We start from the raw sequence: 22,339 nt of genomic DNA on the forward strand, positions 1-22,339 counted from the left end.
TTTGTCGTTTGGGGGGACTAGGCTGGGTCGATGCCATAAGGACGTGTGCAACGCCATCCACTCCTTCATTCCGGGGACAGCTCGTCTGCAGTGTTAAAAACATTCCGATTAGGCTGACTTTTACTATAGTTTTCCGACTCTACCCTCTGTTGTTTTCTTTTTTTTCGTGTTTTTTCTCTCTCACCCATTAACCTAGACCAAATTCTTTCTTCTGCTCCATTATTTTGCCTCGCATAATTGATTGTAACATAACTCTTCTTGGCCAATCCCCCTAAGTGGGTATGCGTCATTTTTCGGGCCACCACCACCACCATCATCAATGATAACAAGAACAAGAAGAACGGAATCAGCACGAAGACCACCATGGATGCAGGCGCTGCGTACAACATCACGGACCTGTTATCTGGAACGCCGGCTTCATCTGTACCTCCTCATCAGCGTCCGAGATGGGTGCGACGCTGGATCAACGTGTTCAACGCCCTTAGACCACGCACCAGACCACCCGTTGACCGAAGGCAGAGCGTGCCATACGCCGTGGCGGCCGTGCTGGACAGCACATCCATTCAGGTAAGCAGATATTCACCGTACGTTACGGCTGTACCTATCTGAAGCTGAGCCTCCTTAGCTGGCGAGGCCTAAACCCTTGTGCTGACCTTTGATCGCTGTACATTTGTACGGCTCCAACGTAGACATCAATGTATATGTTCAACTATATAGTTGAAGTAATGTATTTATTCAAGGTATTTTCCGGAATACACAGTGAATATAAATTGGGGTGTGTTGGGCCTACACCAAGGCAGAGTGGACTCTGGCCAAAGCCAAGACAAGGCAGCTCAGCCGAAGCACGTTGAACCCATGAACGAATCAATGCACGAATGAACCAACAAGACAAAAGTATCTTGATCCTTGGTTGTTTGATTCCAACCGACCATCAAACCAGTGAGTGAGCGAGTGAGTGAGTGAGCTGGTCAAGTTCAATAAAATTCCATCACACCACCTTCCGACAGCCATTCACATAACCTAGTAACACTCTTCCACCTAATAGTTTTCCCTCACACTTCAAGCTATTAATTACTTCATCAAAGAGGGAATCGCTATCTGCGGTTAATAGTTTTTTGCACGTATGTGGATCCCTAAAGCCAATCATGGTGTTGGGAAATGCACCTGTTTGATCTATGTGTTTGATTCATCCCTCCAAGCATTCATGCGCACCTCTGCATCCGCCCTCTCCCACGCAATATGCACCAAGTGCACAACAAAACACGCAGGGAACATCGAGCACGGGCCTTGACTGAGAAATACCCCATTAAGCCGAGCACCCTTTACGTAGACGCAGCGGACTACAGACATCGCGACGCGTACGCTGCCGCAGCAATATTCAGCCCTAACTCCCCACCCCTCACCTCCCTCACAATACGCACCCGTCATCCGGGAACGGCGGAGGAAGTGGCAATCGCCCTGGCACTAACGCAACGGCCAACCCCCACAATTATCATCTCCGATTCGAAAACGCCCATTCAAAACTTTGCCACAGGTGCTATCTCTCCTCAGGCGCTCCACATTCTTGTTCAAAATCCCCCTACCGACCCCGCGGAGCTGATCTGGACTCCTGCCCATACAGAGCTGAGGGCAACGAGGCAGCCAACAAAGCAGCTCGAGAACTCACTGTCCTAGCAGGCTCAAGCCTCGTAACGGTATACACGGAGCCAGATCAGCCCGAGACAGCTTGCTTAGCTATCGGGAAATAACTGAGCATTACCGCCTCGCCCACCGCATATTCCCGCCAGCTCATCCTACCCTCTCTCACTCTGAAGAACGCTTATGGCGCCTCATTCAAACAAATACATTGCCCTGACGCACCAAACTGCACCTAATTCATCCCACCCTGTATCAGTTCCCCAACTGCCCCGCATGTGGCTTGAAAGACACCATCATCCATACCATGTGGGCATGCAACCACGATCCCTTCCCATTAATCCGTACCACCGAAGTATGGGATGCGGCGCTGGGTAGCTCCGACCCGCAGATGCAGAAAAGTCTGACGGAACGGGCTGCCTTGGTCACCGGCAAAAAGCAACTACCGGTCACCGCCCCCTACTAAGTACGTATCTCAATAAAGTTTCTCTCTCTCTCTCTCTCTCTCTCTCTCTCTCTCTCTCTCTCTCTCTCTCTCATGTGGATCGCTCGAGCCCCTAAAACAATTCCAGTGCCATGTTTCTTTTTTGTTTTTTCTCTACCAAGTTCAATTCTGAACTTAGTCGTCCCAAACCTCCCGAACAAATTAGCAGTACCTCATTTCGGCTATGCCAGGACATACGTAGCGTTAGTTAAGGTTCAGCTGGTTATTCTCAGGTTTCCTGGTTGTCTAGGATTAGCTTGATTATCATGCTTTCTGCCGCTTCAATGACACACACACGGTATACGCATTATGTGGCACATGTAGATTTATCAGGCGTCACCAATCGCCCCGAAGCTAAGCTGGTTTCACAGGTGCACGCCGGTGTTGCTGCGACGCACGAGCCATCGGTTCCACACCCGGCCACCCCTCACATGATCATCAAGTGGACCGGGCTGCCCGTGCGGAACGGAGGTCGGAGAAGACGCTGGGCACGTGGGGTGTGTGAGAGACGCCGGGCAGCGAGCAACGTTTTGTGCGCCGTGTGACGTCACTGCTCCTCGCGCATGGCAGCACGGCTCTCCAGGAGCCACGCAAAACTGCTCAACCTCGGCCAGTGTAGCGCACGCTACAAAATATGCACCCGGACAATCATGAGGGGAGGAGAAACGCCAGGGTCGCGGCACTCGACAAGCGGTGTTCCAAAGAATTCACAGCAGTGTACACTAATGCCGCTCCACCGCACTGACGGCACAGCTCAGCCTGCGACGGTTGGTCAGCAAAGCCGCCGTCGCTTCCGAGGATAGATGCAAGCAGTTCCAATAGGCAGTTCCGTAGAACAAGCTGACGCATTGCGCATTGCCCTGCCTCCACCCTGATAATATTTCCTATCCCCTGATGGTCCACTTTTAAATGCAGATCATTTCAGTAACTCACGATGTCACCCGCGTTGACATCCGTAGTCCGCACCGTCGTTGTCCCTACTATATAAAAAAAAATACTATCCGGCGCCCGGTTTCGATCCCTCGACCCTGCGGGCGGAACGCAATGTAAATGGTGCTCTACCCACTGCGCCACAAAGCCGACACAGAATGGGACGCTACGAACGCGCCTTATATCGTTGACTCATTCAAATTACTGCTGACGAGCGTTCTCTCGTCAGCAGTTGCCACAAGTGCAACAACATTAAGTAACGCAAACTACTTAACGTCATGCGCCCCCGGAAATGCTCTGTATTTGATCGTGCCCCTCGCGAGGGGGATGTTTCACTGCGTCTTCTCTCGGTCGCGGGGCCCGTGGCGCCATCTGGCGGAGGCGCGGCACAACTCGTAGCACTTTGAAAAGATGCGGCGCCAGCCAGCTGTGGGTGTGCGTGCCGCACTTGTACGAATGGCGAGTGCATTGGCTGTCCACAGAGCAAAGCATTCGTGCAAGTAAGCCGTTGCAGTCAGTCAGTCAGTCAGTTAGTTAGTTAGTTAACAACTCCGCAAGCATTTGCGTTTCTTGCTTTGTAAACAAAGCGAAACACGCAAGAATGACGAAATTTAATAAGAAACAAGAACACTGGACACATGTACGATTGGTACACGCGATTCGCATGCGACTGATCGTTACGACTGTCGCCAGGACTAGTCGTACGCGTGAATTTGAGACGGCCCGATGCGCCCATGAGATGCGTCGTCGGCGTCGCTCTGCCCACTGTTTTTGCTCCATGGTCAACTACGATGGTCGCTGAGCTGAATTTGTAGATTCTGCGCGTTTGTTCGCAAGAAATGGATAAAGCAAGCAATCGTGAAGCGTTTTCTGCCTTCGGAAACAGTCCGCGCACACGCCGGCCGCGCCTGCCAGCTCGGCACACTCAGCGGCTCGAACCGGCGCAGACCACGGTAGCAACCGCGCTTGTCGCTGCTCTTCTGAATCAATCTGATCGCTAAAAAGAAGTTCCACATGCGAGAAAGTAGGTGTTAGTGTGGTGAAAAATTGTGCTAGGGATTGTTATCAGGGCTTATTTTAAAAGCGGCGATCAGATATCTGCCGCGATGCAAGCCTACGCTGACCGGTCGCCGCGGCGCGCGGTGCGCCGAGCGGCCGAGACATGGCGATACCTGCGCAGAAGCATCGAAACAGGCTACGCAGATGTCTTGGTAACCGATTGCTATAGCTTAAATAGAGTTCCACTTGCGAGAAAGGGGATGATAGCGTAGTGAAAAGTTGTGTTGCGGATTGTCATTCGCAGTTGCACAGATAGCGGCGATCAAATATCCGCCAGGATGCTAAGCCTAAAGTTCCCATCACCCGAGCCGACGCGAGTGACGCAAGCCGCCGTAGCCGATCGCGTGCGGCCGACGGGAAGCGATAGAAGCCGACACCGTTCCCTTTTTTCCCCTACACTGGTCGGCCACACATATGCGCACACTGGAGTGTCACATCGAAAGATATAGCTTTTTAAGCGCTTGCTGCAGTTCCCCCCCCCCTCCCCTCCCATGCAGCGTTTTGCTCTGATGGCCTTGTCGAGCGTCATGTGGAACATGCTGGCCGTGATGGGCCGTCGGAAAGCCGCACTGGAGGACACTACAAAGCTTCTCTTCTACGTGTCCGTGGGAGTGTTCGTGGGTGTGCTCAGCTGTGCCAATCGCATGACCAGGCCCAAGGGTTCACTCGCCGTCAACGCTAGCATCATCGTCCGGGGACTCGTCACCGCCGTCGCCTTCGGCGCAAGGTATGAAGACACTCGACACGGCCTTAGCGCACCACTCCGTTCTGGACGGTGGTCCAATATGCTGCAATGTATTTTGCCAATTTCTTGATCACATACGAAAATGAAAGGGAACTCAAAAAAACATAGAACTTCGCTTCAATGGGCATGGTGCCCTGGCATGGTGCCATGGCGGAATGACGTACATGCTAATTATTTTGGAACTTTAAACCAATTCATTTATTCTTAATACCCTCATGGGCCGATTTATGACCGCTGCCCCTTCACTTTAGGACTCCTGGGTAGCAGATGTCGGAAGAGCCTACCCGTAATCCACGTTCTAATTCAATGCAAAGCACTCAACAAAACACGACACATTTCCCACAACTCTAACCACCACATTTTTCCCTCCAGCGGGCAATATTTAGGCGACGATCCCATGGTTTCCAATAGGCGCGTTTCTGAGTATGCAGTAGAAGCTAAATTTTTACACCTCATTGCTTATCAAGCAAAGTTGCAACCTGGACTTCTACACCACCGATCTTCATTGCCCCATGTTTCATTTCACTTTATTTTTTACTGACACATTTTAGTATCTACGTTTACAGCGCTGTCATTAAATAACTGTAATCAAGTAAAGCCAACCACCACCATAATGACCACTCCAGGACGAAGGCCACTCGCGATATAGGAGGCTTCACGCCGAAAACTAAACCATGATGACCAAATAAAAAGATTGATTGATTGATTGATTGATTGATTCTAGGGTTTAACGCGCTGACGCAACGCAGGCGATGAGGCGTGCATTAGTGGAGGGCTCCGGAATAATTTTGACCACCTGGCGATCTTTAACGCGCACCGAAATCTCGTACACACGGACGTCCTTGCTTTTCGCCTCCATCAGAAGAGCAACCGCCGCGCCCCCAAATAAGAAGATAATATAAGGACACCTGAGCACTCCTTATGATAGGGTGACTGCTGAAGCTGAAGCATAAGTGTCCAATTGCCGGAGGTGTCGTCTTTTATCCCTTTCGCGTCTTTGTTACCCCTGATTGCTACTTCTGTAATTAGCCCACCCACGTTACTTATGTAAGTTTCAGTACATGTCCCCAACGCATTTACTTGTTCGCAGCTGGACAAGTCAGCTGGATTCATCAAGCTGGAGTGATCTTCCCCGGTACCTCGTTATCGTGTAATGTTTAGTCCTGCATGACTGTGGTCAGGATGTGTTATCCTGTGTTAAAAAGATGGCCGCTCCAGCATGCGTTAAAAAAACTAAACAGACACACAGGAACGTTACCAGTGTAAACGTGGATGTAGGAAAACTGTCCCTTTGTTGTTGTTGTTTTCTAAAATGCGTACGTTGTGTACGAAACCAGAGAGAGTGAAAAATATTTTCACGCATTTCTGGGAGTTCATATTTTTTGGTACTTTCGAGAGAACGTTGAAAAGAAACGAGCCCCTGTCACCTCATGGCAAAATGTTTCCAAACAAAACTAGACATCCCCTTCGAATGCAAAGGAACAATCCGAAAACTTCCAATCGGCATCTTAAACACATCGGGGCCAGGAATTTCTTCCTCGCAACAAGTTGCAGATATGTCGCCGATTCCATCCGCAACCTCAGTACACGCGACCGTCAAGCCGTCATTCCGGCGTTTCGAGGCCGTGGCTACCGTAGCAGAGGCCGCTGCTTCTCGTTGCGCCATTTTGCGCGCGAAAGAGTAGTTAGGCAATCCCACGTTGCTCTGGCTAGAGACGACACGCATGCGCAGATGAGCGGAGAGCAGGGTTGCTTTTGTTTTCTGTTGCTTCATTATTCTCCTACGTGACATTGAAAAATGCCCGAGGCATGAAAAAAAATTTGAACAAAACACGAAATCTCAAACAAAGCTGGATTAATTTTTAAAAGTCATTTTTATTCTATATACGTAAATGCCGCGCCGATCACGCCGAAACAATACGTCGGCGGCGGCGGCGGCGGCGCGCCGATCAGTTAGTGTCGGCGGCGGCGGCGCGGCCAGAACAGTCGGCGGCGGCGCGCCGACGTCTCGGCGCACACCTCTACTCGCGAGCAGTAACGTAAGGCTAGATGTCCGCCGGCACGCGCCACATAGCGGATCAGTGCCTGAACTAAGCGTCCCTACCCTTCCCATTGAAAAGCGCGCGACGCGTCAGGCAATGTTAATACAGGCGGCGTTGGTTCATCTCACCTTTCCTTGTATTTTCTACGCAAGCTAACTGCATAACGCGAGTGTTGCTCCTTTGCGTCTGCATTTTAAAGCAAAAATAGTAGGACTGCACAGCCTACATGTACTCGCTGTGTTCATTTCGGAGCCTATAGTGTGGGGTGCCCCTAACGACGACACTACTGCATGCGCCAAAATTTTGGTAATGCTGCAAATTCCCTTGCCGCCTGGCTCGGCTGGCTAGACTCTGAAAGGGAAGAATAGCGCCAACTGGTCGCGCAGGCGATTGAGATGCTCGGCCTGTTGTTTTGGCCGTATGAAAACGTGCTTACTACTTACACCAAGATGTTTGTGACCGGCTGGCGTGTTGTGGGGGCATCTTTACAGGTTCATGTCTCTCCACCAGCTCCGCCTCGTGGACCAGGCCGTGGTGACGAGCATGGCGCCCGTGCTCAGCTGGCTGCCGACCCTGCTGTCGACGGCCAAGCGCCACCCTGCATGGTTCGTCTTCTTAGTGGTGCGAGGCCGACTCTTTGTATCTCTCATCATCATCATCATCATCACCTTAATCATCATAATTTTATTTGTGCCCACCATAGAGGGCAGAAACCTCCGTGGTGTCCGCTAGTGTGACTAGACAAGGTTACAGAGCATGGGCACTCTTTTCTCCTATTGTTCTGTGCCGCCGCCAAGATCATTGGTGAATTGGCATCACGTGACATTTGTTTACGCTGCGATGGTTCGTGGGCGCCGCCATTTTTTTTTTTTGTTTATGCGTTTTAGTCGGTCAACTATGGCATGTCTTAGTTTGTCCTCCTGGCTCTGCGCCTGCGCGCAACTGACGTCGTTCCGAACGTGACTCAAAGAAAACGGGTCTAGCAGCCTTTCAGCAGCAGAAGTGTGACTCAAGATTCCGTTTTGCCGCATCTTCGGAAGTGTTGTTAACAAGCCACCCAGCAGAAGTTAGCGGCGAGGTAGGAGGTGCGGCAATCTCGCAACACTAATAAACACCATTAATGGCCGCCGTTGATGAATAGAGTGCCTGAGTGGCGGTGATTTTATATATTATCTAGTGACGCCAACAATACACCCGAATTGGCGCCTAATCTCCGGGTATAGACCCAAGAACCGCGCTACATTTCACGACGTACCGGTTGACGCCAAGGAGTTAGCGGTACGGCTGTGGTGAATCAAAGCCGTCGGAAAATCGTCTTTACTCTGGAAGCCGCAAGCCAAGACTTTAAAGGCCGACTTCATTCAAATTTTCGTCAACGTAAAAATGTTGTAATGTAATAGTACACATAAAAAGAGTGCTAAGTGCAAAAAACTGCGTTTCAAAGAAGAAAGCGCGCGACGCGCATGGGTCGTGAAGACTGTCGTTTTAGGAGCCGAAACTGAAAAAAAAAAGCCAGTACCGGTGGCCGCTCACAGGAAATGCGCGCGGTAGCGTCAAGTTTCGCACTGTTATTTGCGGCGAAGTCTTCATAACATTTTGCTGAGGTTGATGGAGCTGGGATCTATTCCGACATCGCGTTGCTATCAACTGACGTGAAGTACGCCGTCCGGTAGCTATTTCCGGTAGCTAATAGAGAGTTTTAGCATAGCGTTACCGTGTTTGCGTTACCGTTTACCGTGTTTTCGGGAGTCGACTACGCAGCGCGAGAGTTACCGCGAACGGTAACTTACCGGCACAGGCTTCAACGTCGCCAGCGGCTTCCGGTAACACGGTAAACGGTAACGCAAACACGGTAACGATATGCTAAAACTGCCTAATCTTCCGGTAGTTCTTACGTACCGTAATTAGTGCTGCGTTTTCGCGGCTACTACGTTGTTTTTGTCTAGTCCCGGCGCCGCTCACATAGAGTCGCATGTATTAAAATCGTCACTGTTACGTCGTGGCTCGAGAGTACGTTCCCGGACCATTCGTCGCAACCTGACACTCGGAACCCGCCCGGGCAACGTGCGTGGACCGCCATTTTGTTGGCGAACCTTGGTGGGCTTGGCTACAGAACTGACTGCATGAAGCCACACGCGGGTGCGATTCGTCCCCATTAGATGACCCTATGTTACTGTATGCTATCACCATCACCACTGCACTTACAATGAAAATTTCACTTAAAGGGACACTGAAGTGGTATGTAAACATTGCGGGATTACTATCGCAAATTGTAGTCCGGAGTCCCCAGGCCATGTTTCGACCACTCTAGGCGCGTTTACGCGATTTTATTTAGTAGAAAAACTAATTCGAAAATGCTGTCCTCCTCTCTTTACGCTCGCCCATTTTCTGTGGCGTTTTCGTGTGACGTCAGGAGGGGATGAGCTGGCAATTGGCTGCGCCACGGCTGCGCTACTGCACGGCTCCCCGGCCGACAGAGTCAGTCGGCCCAGCGTTTCGTGCGCCGGCCGCCGGCGGGTTGTCGCAATCAAGGAGGTTAAAATAAAATTGCTTGGTCGCAATTCGTTCGCTTAGTTGAAACGAAGCCAGGACACGTTTGTGAATGAAAGAATGTGCCTTTCTTTACTTGGTTTGTTTGTACACTGTCAAGGTCGCTTCACACAAGCGCACATGCGACGACGCTTCGCTGACTGGTACGCCAGTAGGAAAATATAAGGCCTCTTGAAGGCGGGAGAAGAGTCAGCGAAGTCAATATAGGTACTAAGGAAATAAAATCAACTGATATTTTTACCGTACAGCGTAAAACTAGGGCGCGGGAAGCACTTTTTTTCGCTGGGCGAACAAGCACAGCGGTCAGCAGCCCGACTACGCATCTGCGAACGCTTTTCCGTCTACGAAATGCAATTGCTAGACGTGAGCTACTGTGGAAACTCGGGCGACGCTTACTGCACCATCGCAGTACAACAAATAGTCACCTAAGCTGCTTGAAATGCCAAAACTAAATAAAAGTGTAAACCGGTTGTACAATATATACCCTATATTAGCAAGGCGTCCGCGTTTGGCTCCGTGGCTCAGTTGTCTGAGGCGTTAGGTATGTCACCGCAAATGTTTTGCAAGTCACGAGTTCGAATCCCCGCGGTTACGTGCTTTTTTTTTTTTTTGGAAGGTAACTTTTTTGTTTTCCGCCGATGTTTTCTATATTGAGTTCACCTTTTTTTGGGCCGCAACGTTCATGGCTACACGAACTAGTTCACAAAACGCGCGCAGGCTGGCAGTGGCGCGCTAGCGAGTTCTCGTTGGCGTGCTGTTGCCATAAGCACCGACTGCTTGCAGGCATTGGGCACAGGCCAGAATGAACAGACCCTTGGCCTGGTGCGAACACGCCTTTTACGATACAGGCATGAGGGAGGCAAGCTCCAAATATGGGGGAAAAGCGCATGACATTTGGGCGGCTGCGGGTACGCGGAGGGCGTTCATGCACTGCGCAGGTCTCGGCTAGTGAATGCTACGACTACAAGCCGTCCTGGGAGGCTTATCTTGTGCATTTTACAGCCGACAACATGGCAGAAGCGCGGTACGATGATTACTGAGATATTGAGAATGCCCATCCAACAACGCCATTGGTTATGGTTTACAGAACCGAAACCGAAACCGAAACTTGTGTGATTGCTAACCTTGGGCATCGTCCAATCACGGCGCCCCTCCTCCCAACGTCACAGCCTTAGTTGGTGCGGCCGCCGCAAACCGCGCATGGTAGTTTTTCTTCTTTCGCGCTTTGTAAAATAATTACCGATTTGTCAACCGGATAAACGATGAAAAGTGTGCTAATTTGAGCCAGTCTACGCAGTGCAAGCAAAAAGGGGAGCTTGACAAATTCACTTCAGTGTCCCTTTAAGAATGGCGGAAGTGCGTGTTTGCCATAAAACCACCACCACAAAAATAGCGCGCGCACCGTTCTGATCGTGCACTTCAGGCTTTGGGAACACCATTGAACTTGCAACCGCAAACTTTGTCATGCCTTGATGGCGTCCAAAAAACGGGAGGCGCTTTCCCTTCGGGAAAAGCTTGACGTACTAAACGCAGTCGACAAGCAGCCAGCGCGGAAGTGAGTCGACATCGCAAGGGACCTTGCATTTGCACGCGTGGTGTATTCCAGCAATCGCAAGAAGCGGCAATCATGCATTCTCGAGATGCTTAATTTCCGAAAGCCAAAGTTACAGAAATAAGTGCTTGCGTGTCAAAACTAAACTGTTTCCTCACTGCTGCGTTTTTCACGTTGTTACGTTTTGCTTTCGCAGTTCGGTGAAAAACGCGTGAACGGGGTTCCACTGTGCTTGCCGGGGTGCCAACCCCTGGCTTTGCGTTTAAAAAAGCACATTCAGATTCGCAAAGCTGTCTGCTCGTATGTTATCGAAAAGCAGCTGTGGTTAGCGGAGTCCTCTCGCTTTCTTTCAGGAAAACAAATGGCGCATGGGCGGCGATCAATACCAAACTCTTTTTGCTATGTCCTTACATTCAAATAGGTTTGTGAATAACCGTCCTGTAATATTTACCTCGCTGTACATCGCGAAATGCATTGTTAAATCGGTTAAAAACCGTATGTCACCGTTTACAGTTAGATGATGCACTAGAACGCGAAACGAATTACTTATCTACCCATGTCTATTGCTACTTACATCAGGGTTATATGCAGTTAATAACATTTTACTTTCAGGTAAACCAAATATAACGATCTAACACTCTAAAAAAGTAAATACATCATTTCACGATCGAAAAGAATGAACTAGTTTATCGTTTAGGAGAGGAACATGTTCGTTAGCTTCCGCACTTTTGCGAAGACGACGGCTGCTGTTTCGGCGGATATATTTGTTATTAATTTCGTTCACCTAGCGACTGAGGTAAAAGTCGCACAACTGTTCGTAAACAACTCCAGTTAGGTCGTCAAACTTTCGGAGAGGTCGAACAGGTGGAGCGAGCTGGTTTTGGGCCAGTACAAATACAGCAAATATTGCACGGGGATATGGAAGTGGTCAGAGATTTATAAAACATCCTTTCTCCGGTGGTGACAGATTCAATAATAAGAATATTTGCACTAACAAGTGCGTGTTTCGCACTGTTATTATGAGTAAAACTATTTTCAAGTAGACAAACCACTTCGCTAGCTCCAGAAGCACCCCTAGCACGCGTGTATAGTTTGTTTGTCGCCTTGTGATCTCTTTTATTGCATTAGAAACTGCAGATATTGCTACCTATGCGGACATGTTTAAAACATGTCATGCCGACGGAGGTACAGGGAGGCGGTGTCGCAGAGAAATCCCCGAAGAACGCATCTGTGCGCCTCCTGGTGCGCTGTGCCAGTAGCCGAAGAAGCGTGGGCTCCACGTGACAAAGTTCGTCTTCTCCGTCACAGACCATTCGGAACGTGTTTCGGCGGCTCTCCGCCAAGTGCAAAAGTTGTCATCTACGGAGGTAGTGCGAAAGTTTCCAGCTGTTGTACTATGTGGGTGTCGAGCTTTGAACCTCGCCACGGTGCATTTTAGAGCACTAACAACTTATTTAGATGAAATTTGGGCAATGAAAAATTTGCGTGCAGTCGGCCTTTAAGTCGGCCAACTCTCCGTGTACCTTTTTAACAGCCCAGCTGTTTAGGATTTTCGTTCCACAGTCAAGACTAACCAGAAAAAAAATACCAAGAAAATTTGCCGAGCACACGTGAACGTGTGCATTGTGAGGGGCACCCGGCGTCGACTAGTTCGACCTTCGAGAACACTGCGCGCAGTGATCTGCTGCGTGCTCTTGTACTCGCCAGTTCACGTGTACGGGTGAGTCTGCGAACCCGGTTGCCTTGGGTTTCAGCACGTGCTGACGCGGTCCAATTTGAGAGAGATGTGAAAGCCTGCGCACACAGCGATCCGAGCCTGCCAGTCATGCAGGACTTTCAGCGGCGAGTTCAGAAATCCATGGGAGGTGCAACAGCCGGGCCTCCGCCGTAGGGAGAGGGGCCGCCAGCTCTGCTTTTTTACCAGCCTTGCACCAGTAGTGGAAGCTGCGCCAATTTTTTTCTCGTGGACGTGCGTACGTAGACGCGCAGTGTAGACGCGCGCAGGAGATTAGAAGTCGCTTAATGACCGACTGCCGTGGGTCGTTATAGTCCAATCCATCAGATAAACGATGTTCAGGAGCTAGCATTGGCACTAAAACACCGAGACATTCGTTTTCCAACGCCTCCCGCTAGAACGTAACGTTCACTAAAAGAACACACCGGGACACTCATCGAAAAATGATGTGCAGGAGCTGGCATTTTAGGGGCGAAGCCCCTTGGATGCTCTGCCTGTCAGCGTCGTTGTTTCATGTAGTCACGGTTCTAAACACCGAGACACTCGTTTTACAACGTTTCGCGCTAGAACGTAACGCTCACTAAAATAACACACCGGGACATTCTTTTTTCAATGCCTCACGCGAGAACACTTCGTGCTTCAAAGAAACGAAACTTTTACAGCAAAGCTGTATACCCTACAGCGGTTTTATTTTCGTGAACAAAATCGCCAAGCGACAATATTACACTTGTACAGTGCATGCTTCGCCCCTCCCCAGGTTTCACGATATTGGAGATGGGCCAGGATTTTTACAGCGCGTAACGAATGGAAGCAACTGTACCGAGCACGAACGGAAATCGTGACACTATAGCTGCATGTCTTTTTTATCAAATTTCGCTGGGGCGCAAAGCATTGACACACAAACAGACAAGTTAGACTGTAGGATTGCCTTAATTCCTTCCGAGTGGAAGGGAATTAAAGTAAAATGGAGCAAGAAGTACGTCCTCTAAAATAGTCAGTTGTGGCCAGTTGATGTGGTCGCATTTGGTAGTAGAGTGCCCGTCCGCCTGTCGCCGTTTCAGTTTGCGGCGTAACCGCAATGTCTCCCCAATGTCTGACTCTCACTCTGCTTGGAACACGGCAGATTGGTGATTCCTCACCGCGAACACTCTTTACATTCGTTGAGTAAGCCTCGGATGCATTACTTTTTCCTGCAATAAAGATGTAGCCAGCATCAAATCCTCACGCGATCGGCAATGCACGCCATGGCCGGCAGCCGCCCTCGTTCCAGCCGAAGAACTGAAAGAAACGGCTCCAGGCCAAGCGCCAGTTTTGCTTCAGTGGCATGCGTCCTCCGGCATGGTGTAGTTTTTTTATTGCCAGCTTCGACATTTTTACACATCACGCATCCTCTCATATTGTCACGAAGGCAAAGATGACGCAGTTGGCTTTAAGGAAAAATAAGTTTATTGGAGCGAACTTGTGCTCCCCTAACAACTCAAAGAATACACAGGCGGCGAAACAGCAGTCAACAAAGTGACGTGCGCTGACTGGTGTCGGCGAATCGAATACCGCGGCCATCTGCTCTGCAGGCTTTTATCTTTCGGCGCGAGTGTTTCTCAAACCATCGATTTACATCCAGAACATTGTAGATCAATGAGGACTATTCTAGGCTAGTGACGTTAGGACGAAACGCCCTCCTTATAAGGATGAGATAACCCGTGTGGCATAAAAATAAATGGAACACGCGCTTCACTTGGGACATAGATAACAGAGGCGGGCGCGGCCGGGCAGTAAAAACAAAACATAAATAAACAAACCCAACGCATGGTTCGAGGCAATATTGTTAAGATACGTCAACCCTACTTGGCTGACTCAGTGGCTTTAAAACTTTCTAAGACACACTAAATCGTCAAGTACAAGGAACCACTCAGGGGTTCATCCTCTGCACGAAACACTTCCCGCACGCTTTCGATGAAATTTTCCCTGACCGGCCTGGTATTTATGTCCGCATTCCTCACTGCCATTCTCGTCCTCCATACACTATGAAGACTGAGGAGCATGATGAAATCGTACGGCACACCGCTCTCATTTTTCTGAATTCCGTGCGGTGTACGTCCTTCTGAATGTTATGAGTAAGTCTTTAACGTACGTTGGAGGATGTCCCAGTGGAACACTGGTTCCAAACAGTCTATAAAGACGTGATTAATAGTTTCCGGCTTTTTGTACAGACTGCAGTCTGTTGTCCAGCGCACAAAAGTGCCCTTTTCTGCTAACCACGTATTTATGGGAAGGGTTTCGCTGTGCAGTTTAAAAAAAAGGACTTCATTGCAGGTTTAAACGGCATACTTTCACCCTCCTTGAAACTCCAATCTCAGTTCCTGTGCCATATAAAAACCTATACAGTGGCACCGGTAAAGAAACATCCACTAAACCTTTGTACAGGCGCTTCCTAGAAACACTACACAGGTAGTCGCAAGAAAACCGTACCTTCAAGAATTCGACACAGCCACTTCTCACAAATATCCTTTAATCCCCCTGCAAATAATATCACTTGAGGACACAACAAAGTCAGGTAGCACATGTTTCAATCGCACTTGAATTACAGTGCGCAAGAAGGCGTCTTTTGTGTAGAATAACTGGCTCTCACCCAGGAGGCCCGGGTTCGATTCCCGGTGTCGGAATAATTTCTTTTCTTTGCAATCATAGGGTGCACTCACAACGAGATAATTTGGAAAATTTGCTTGTGTACAAATCACATAAGGAGTTCCTCCTTTTGTGTTGCTTTTTATCGTCTCGAACATAGCGCCCACACAATGCCACAGAAAAGCAAACACGGGTGTGCAGGGCAGGGCGCCTAAATCTTTCGTTAATTTGTGTCATTTCAAGTGGAGGGAGTCTTTACAGCATTGCCAAGAGCACTTCGTTTCTGCTACAATTACCTCTCCTACTTACTTTATTACGTCCTGCAGCATGGTACAAGTCATTTTGTAGGTATTGGTTTTTGAGGATAACTAAATTCCATAATAAGGTCCTCAGAGCAATCGAACGCAGGAAGTAACCAGTATTTTAAAAATAGGCAGTTTTAACTCACTGCACAAAACCTTCGTTAAAACAAATTTTTCAGGGCTGGAATATGAGTTCGCTAGTGATACTTCCTTAAGTGATACTTCCTTAAAGTGATACTTCCTTAAAGTCTGGCGTCTTTATTGTTCTACGTGCAGTGCAGTGGGGACAACCAAACCCCTCGAATCAACCGACATGTCGAATAACGCGCGTTTGTTACCACCAACACCATCATCGTCATCATCATCATCATCACCAGCAGCAGCAGCCTATCTACTCCCACTAAAGGGCAAAGGCCTCTCCCATAGATCTCCAATTACCCCGGTCCTGTGCAAACTGCCACTAATTTATATCTGCAAACTTCTTCATCTCATCTGCCAATCTAACTTTCTGCGGCCCGCTGCCACACTTGCCTTCTTAAGGAAACCACCCTGGTACCCTTCATGACCAACGGTTATATATCCTTCGCATTACGTGCCCTGTCCGCACCTATTTATTCTTCTTAATTTCTACTAATATGTCTTTAACACGCGTTTGCTCCCTTACCCACTCCGCTCTCTTGTCCCTTAATGTTATACCTATCATCTTCCGTTCAGTAATAGCATTTGTTCCGTTCCATGAACGCTTGTTATAGGGAGGTTTTAATGTATTTGGCCCTGAGATGTTGATGATTTATTTATTTATTTATCCCATCCCGTCGGTGTACTCGGCACAGACGGCGCTGGCCGCGTCCGTGCTGCTGGTGCTGTACGACAGCGAGGAGCAGCGCGTGGAGGGACTCCTGTGGGCCCTGCTGTCGGCCTGCCTTGGGGCCGCCCAGGAGCTCTTCACCGCCACCACCTCGGAGGTTCCCCAGGCCGTGCTGCTGCTGCACTCGTCCTTCATCGCGCTCATCAGCTCCGCCCTGCTCGCCGGCTTCGCCCTCGAGAGCCCCCGCGTCGTACTCACACAGGTGAGCTATACATACTCCCCCGCGCCACCTTCTGTCCCCAATGTTTTTACTTATAAAAGAAAAAGAACTGGAGAACGGCATATTTCTATGCTACCCGCCAAGCAAATCTGCGGTCATCGCCCATTTTTTTCAAAAAAAAAAAAAAAACGGCGTCGGGAAATGTGAGAGCGGAAAAAGAAAAAAATCCAGGAAGCAGAGCGAGAGGACTGCATTGGTGTGGAAGGCATTGGATCATAAAACTTCCAAACCAAAGAACCGCAAACGCCGGAAGAAAGATTTAATGGCGAATTGCCGGCTACGCATCGGCAAACACAAAGCCGCATACAAAGCATTATACTTAACTGGCCGCAAGCATTATGTCGAAATTGACGGTACCTGTTCTCGTCTTCTAGATGTTTTCTCGGGCATCCCGCAAGGCCCGGTCTTGGCACCAGTTCTATTCAACATTTATAATAATGGTCTTGGCCAAGTTTTAAAGCCCCCTGTACGCCTTAGGTTGTTTCCAGACGATTGCATTATATTATAATCCATTGTAAGACCCACCCTGGAATACAGGAGCATTGTCTGGGACCCCTACACTATCACTAATGAAGAAAAGCTTGAAAAAATGTAGAGATCGGCAGCTTGTTTTATCTATACACGTTTTAGAAGTAGCGACTCCCCTTCAGCTATGCTAGAGCTTGCACACCTTGAGCCATTGACCAACCGACGTAAAAGTGCCCGTCTAAACTTTCTCACGAGATTACATAACAACCCTGGTCGAGTGTCTCGTCACAAACATAGTCGATGTATTAAGCCGTTCTTTGCCCGTACTGACCAATACAAAAATTTATTTTTCCCCAGAACGGCTTCCGACTGGAATGTTTTGCCAGAGTGTTCACCATTGCTGTCATTCAGTGTATAATGACTGCGTTCTTACCTTTTGATTATGTACCTACGCGTTCATGTATTGAACTTGTATCCGTACGCATGTCTTCTGGGTGTGTACATCCCTCTCCTGTTTGGACTACTCAAGGTCCACAGTATTGTACAAATAAAATGAATAAAATATATTGTTGCGACTAGCGTTTCGAAACTCGGGGTTTTAACGCGCCGAAGCTACGCCTGGGCTACGAGCCGCGCTAAAATGCCGGGCTCCGGAATAATTTTGACCACCTGGGGATCTTTAACGTGCGTGGCTAACGCTTCAGGTAGGCAACACAACTGTACGGTCAGCAAACAATGTGGCATTAATGTGGCATTAATAAACCTCAAGTGCCCCATTGTGCAAAAAGTCGTCGTTGTTGAAGTTGTTGCCCGGTGCAGGAAATGGCCACCGTTGTACAGAGTGAATAAAGCGCATTCGTATGGAAACTGAACACGAGTCCTCCGAGTAGGCGCTGAGTGCGCGGTAACAGAGCTCGTGGCTGCGGCGGAACAAGAATTAGCCTGGTGCATGCCATGTGAAAGGGGAACGTGACGGCGCGGAAGTAGAACGGCTGCACTCCAGCCACGGAGGACTGATTCTGTACGAGCTATGGCGTGAGGGAAGTGCCGCCAGCCTGTATGTCGAAGTAAGGCCCGCCAAAAACCGGGAAAAAAAGGAAAGCGGAGAAAGGGGCGCAAAGATGGTGTGGAAGTAAAGTCTTTGATAGGCTTTTCTATGCATGCAGGTACGTAGCCTACATAAGGAAGGTAGGCAGACTTAAGTGCCCTGATCATTTTTATTTTTTTCTTCGGTGAGACGTGTTTTTTATTAATTTTACCACGTTTTCAAGTGTTGCGTTTTTCGCGCCGCCACAGGTTGACATGAACGCGATGGCGGTGGCGAGCCAGCTGTCGTTCGCCTACATCTTCTTCGTGTCCAAGGCGCGCGAGACTGACCGCGGCCTGGCCAACATGTTCAAGTACACCATGGACGTGCTTATGGCGTGCGCCCTGGGCCGGGCCTACCTGCCCGACGAGCGCGTGCCCCCGGCCGGCTACGTCGCAGCCTTCTTCTGCATCGTGGCCGTGGTTAGCGCCGAGCTGCAGCGCATCAGCATGTTCCCTTCCTTCGCTGCGGTGGCCCCCAAGATTCGCTTCTTCATGTGACTCCGTATACTGCATGCGTGGTCCACCACTTCATCGTCCTTTCTTCGAGCTATTCCTTTTTGTATGCGTTTTACACTTCGGGAAATGCACTAATAAAAGACTGTCCTGCTGGTTTCCATGCCGTTACTACTTACCCCTGAGCTCACTTGTTCTTGTTGCTTTTTTCTTTCAGCGTGGTACTTCAAAAGATACATGTTGGTATGGCTTGGTGGCGTCATTAACTCGGACACTCAAGTTCTCTGCTCAATACCGAAGCTAAGGGTTTGAACTCAACCTGCGGCAAGCAAATATTGCCCCACATTACAGAGAAGCTCCAGTTACGATATGCATGCCCCACTTGCATTCCAGGGAAAGGAGGAGTGGCCCAGCCGGGATAAGCCATCTAGTGTCCAGGACCCCTCCTGTCATTGGTCTGTCCAGCCCTGCGAGGCCTCCCCGTGTGGACACCCCAGTCCACCGCCGCAGTCGGCGGCTGTTATGCTCCCTAGTTCAAAGATCTGCCCGGAACCACAACCTCAGGCGCAGTCGTCTCGAAGCCATGGCGCCAGTGAATGCATGGAAGTGACCTTCCGGTAGTAGCGTGTCCCCACAGCTGCTTTTACGGGGATGCCTTCGAGGATGCGGAAGACTGGTTGGACCAATTGCAACGCGCCTCACGATTCAACCAATGGGACAGACACCAAAAAAGCATAATATCTTATTTTCTCTCGAGGATGGTGCCAGTATGTGGTTTTAAAATCGCGAGGCGAGTTTTCGAACGGGAGAAGACTTCTCTGACCAGTTCCACGAGACATATCCGAGCGCAGACCGGCGTGTCAATGCGATGCGCTAGTTCGACTCCCGCGTTAAAAATGTTCAAAAACCAGATGAAAGCGTTCTCGAGTTTGCCGAACATATCGCGCGCCTGCTTTATCAGGCTGATCCTACTAAGGCTGTAGCCAAAAACTTGCGCTGCTTGATTCTTAGAGTAAAGAAGCAATCTTCCGCCGGACTGGTGCCGAAGCCAACGAAGGCGGTGCACACTCTACAGACGAGGCGTCGAGCAGCGAGGCCAAGCTGTCCGCTGTCAAAGAGAGGGACTTGCGTAGCCTCATAGGCACGATTGTTCAGAAAGAACTGGAGAAATCGAAGCTGATCCGCCCACAGCTGGCTGTCACTCTCACCTCGCTCGGTCGAACCTCTGATTCCCTTAAAGGAGTACAGACACGAAATTATCGTTAGCTTTTTTGGCAGCTATGAGTGCCTACTAGCCCACTAATCATAAACAGGCACATTAGAAGGTCGGTTACTCGTAAAAATTTACAGCCTCATTTATTAGTGTAAGTTTTGGTTTCGACAAAACGAGAACCGAAGCGGTCGCCATGACAGGACAGCGCTCATGACGTCACCGTTCTTGTCGCGCCACTGCCGGTCGGTCTGGACGCGCACCCGCCCAAACCGGTCGTCGTCTCCAACATCTCCAAGCACCAGGGCGGCATGACGTCAGTCCCAAAACCGTGACACGCATGGCGGAGTAGCGCTCTCCAACCACAGCCAGCGCGTTGGACACATTACGGGAGCCTTGACGTCGGCAGTTTGGAGCCAGGAGCCGATGACGTCATGCTGATGCCGATGTCAAGAGGGTAATCGCACTGAGCTTTCTCGAGCCCGCAAAGAATAAAATTGATTTCAAATACGGTATACTGAATTACTATTGCAACTTGCCGGGATATATCTCCATATATAACGGGACCCTTTTACATAGTTACTGCAGCTTTAAGATTTTGTTAGTACCCCTTTAACTTGCCCCCGAGGGAAAATAGATCCTTGCCGTCAACCAGCTACTCTGCATGTTCTTTCGATGTTTATCATTGAGCAATAAAAACGAATGATCCAATAGACTTGTCGCTTCGAGCCACGCCGCGCCGGTGCTGGCACAGAACAGTGCGATGCCGCGGGTGAGAGCTAGCTTGCTGTGTAGCTTGGCGGAACGAGAAGACAAAAACGGATTATGTCTCTCGTTGCCGGTTTTGATGTTATCACATGGAAAATTACCCTACCTACCTTACCTCTTACCTCACAGTACACAGAATATTCTCGATGACCGATAACGCTACTCGTCGTTCTCTTCTAGGTTTCCCATTTATCTCTAGTCGAGCTGTGGGTAAACCTGATTACAAGCGCCGACTTGGAAGCCCAGAAACTACTGCTCTCCATGGCAGAGACAGCCCAGTCGTCACTTGGGATCCTGGACCAAGCAACCACATCCACTTCTTTGCTACATAAAATATTTTACTACTGCTACTACTGCCCTAACCACTGATGGTGATGGCGATTCTGGTTTAGATACCCTTGTATGTTGTAGACACCTTTTCGGCTTTCACACTTTTCCCAGGACTTACGCACTAGGCACACTTTTAGTCGCCAGGAACGTGGAGCCACCGGGTCTTCGGGATATATCGTTGTTGTTGTTAAATCGTTTATTCAAAAAGGGAAGGCCGGAGGCCTTGTGGGGGATTTGGGAGGGGAGGATTCTTGGTTGAAGCGGGCTTATATGAGTTCGTGATCTTCAGGGGGCGACATCAGTTTTTCACAGGACAATTGTAAGCATTGAATGGTCCATTCACTGGTTTAGGCATCGCTATATAACTCGCGCTAGACAACTCTTAGTGGCGAACCGTATGATAAGGTTAATGGTGTGTTCATCTAATGTGAGGGGATCGTATGGGTTGAGGGATATGGGTTGGGGGAAGTGAAATTGCGGTATCGAGAGAATTTGGGGCATATCCAGACCAGGCGGTGCAAATCAGCCTTGACGGCTTGCTGACAGTATGGACATTTCGGGTTGATGTGGGGGTAGTACCATTTGCGAATTGTCCCGTGAAAATAATGCATCTGTATATAACTTCTTAATAAATATTTCTTGGGTTCTTGTAAGGAAAGGTCTGTTGGAAACGTGATCCCTTGGCGTAAGTTCCTTGAGTCGGAGTTTCTTTTCGTGTTTGTACCGGTGTATGCTGTTGGCGGGTGGTACGCTGGTACTTTCGGCCGTGTCCAAGCATTCAGGAAGGTCTGAAGGCTGGGCGACGGCGGGGTCGGCGGTGGAGAGAAAAGAGCAAGCCTGCTACGTAGCTTGGTGGGCTGCCTGATTCCCTGGTGCCGCCAAGTCTATGCGGACTTGAATGCCATACAGTTGTAGGGCCATTGATTGCCGGATAATTTGGTTTACCGAAGGGTGCGTTGAAAATGGTGGTCGAAGTTATTGAAATGCTTCGTAGCAATCGGTTAATATTCTGATCTTTTTAGGGGCGAAGCTCCTTAGGGCGTGGGTCTGTCCATCCTCGACGTATGTATGTAGCCACCTCTAGTTTAGTTCTTGGATTGTTTACTAGATGGCGTGGCTACCTCTAGTTTAGTTCTTGGATTGTTTACTAGATGGCGGTACTTGTATATGATGAAAAGATGCGCTTGGATTGTTTACTAGATGGCGTGGCTACCTCTAGTTTAGTTCTTGGATTGTTTACTAGATGGCGAGGAGCGTTGTAATAAAATCCGTTC

The 22,339-nt window shown here is 49.4% G+C and overlaps 1 protein-coding gene across 1 annotated transcript; it reads left to right on the forward strand.

Moving 5' to 3' along the window:
• Positions 1-277: 277 nt before the first annotated feature.
• LOC144144726 (uncharacterized) lies at positions 278-18,905 on the forward strand. Its single transcript, XM_077676251.1, has 5 exons — positions 278-567; positions 4,606-4,835; positions 7,387-7,516; positions 16,493-16,729; positions 18,512-18,905. The coding sequence occupies exons 1-5, from the start codon at positions 364-366 to the stop codon at positions 18,800-18,802; spliced, it is 1,092 nt and encodes a 363-aa protein (XP_077532377.1). The 5' UTR covers positions 278-363; the 3' UTR covers positions 18,803-18,905.
• Positions 18,906-22,339: the final 3,434 nt, after the last annotated feature.

Source organism: Haemaphysalis longicornis, unplaced genomic scaffold, assembly GCF_048455015.1.
Source record: "Haemaphysalis longicornis isolate Haplotype H1 unplaced genomic scaffold, Haemaphysalis longicornis Haplotype H1 scaffold_7, whole genome shotgun sequence".
In the NCBI taxonomy this organism is placed as follows: domain Eukaryota; kingdom Metazoa; phylum Arthropoda; class Arachnida; order Ixodida; family Ixodidae; genus Haemaphysalis; species Haemaphysalis longicornis.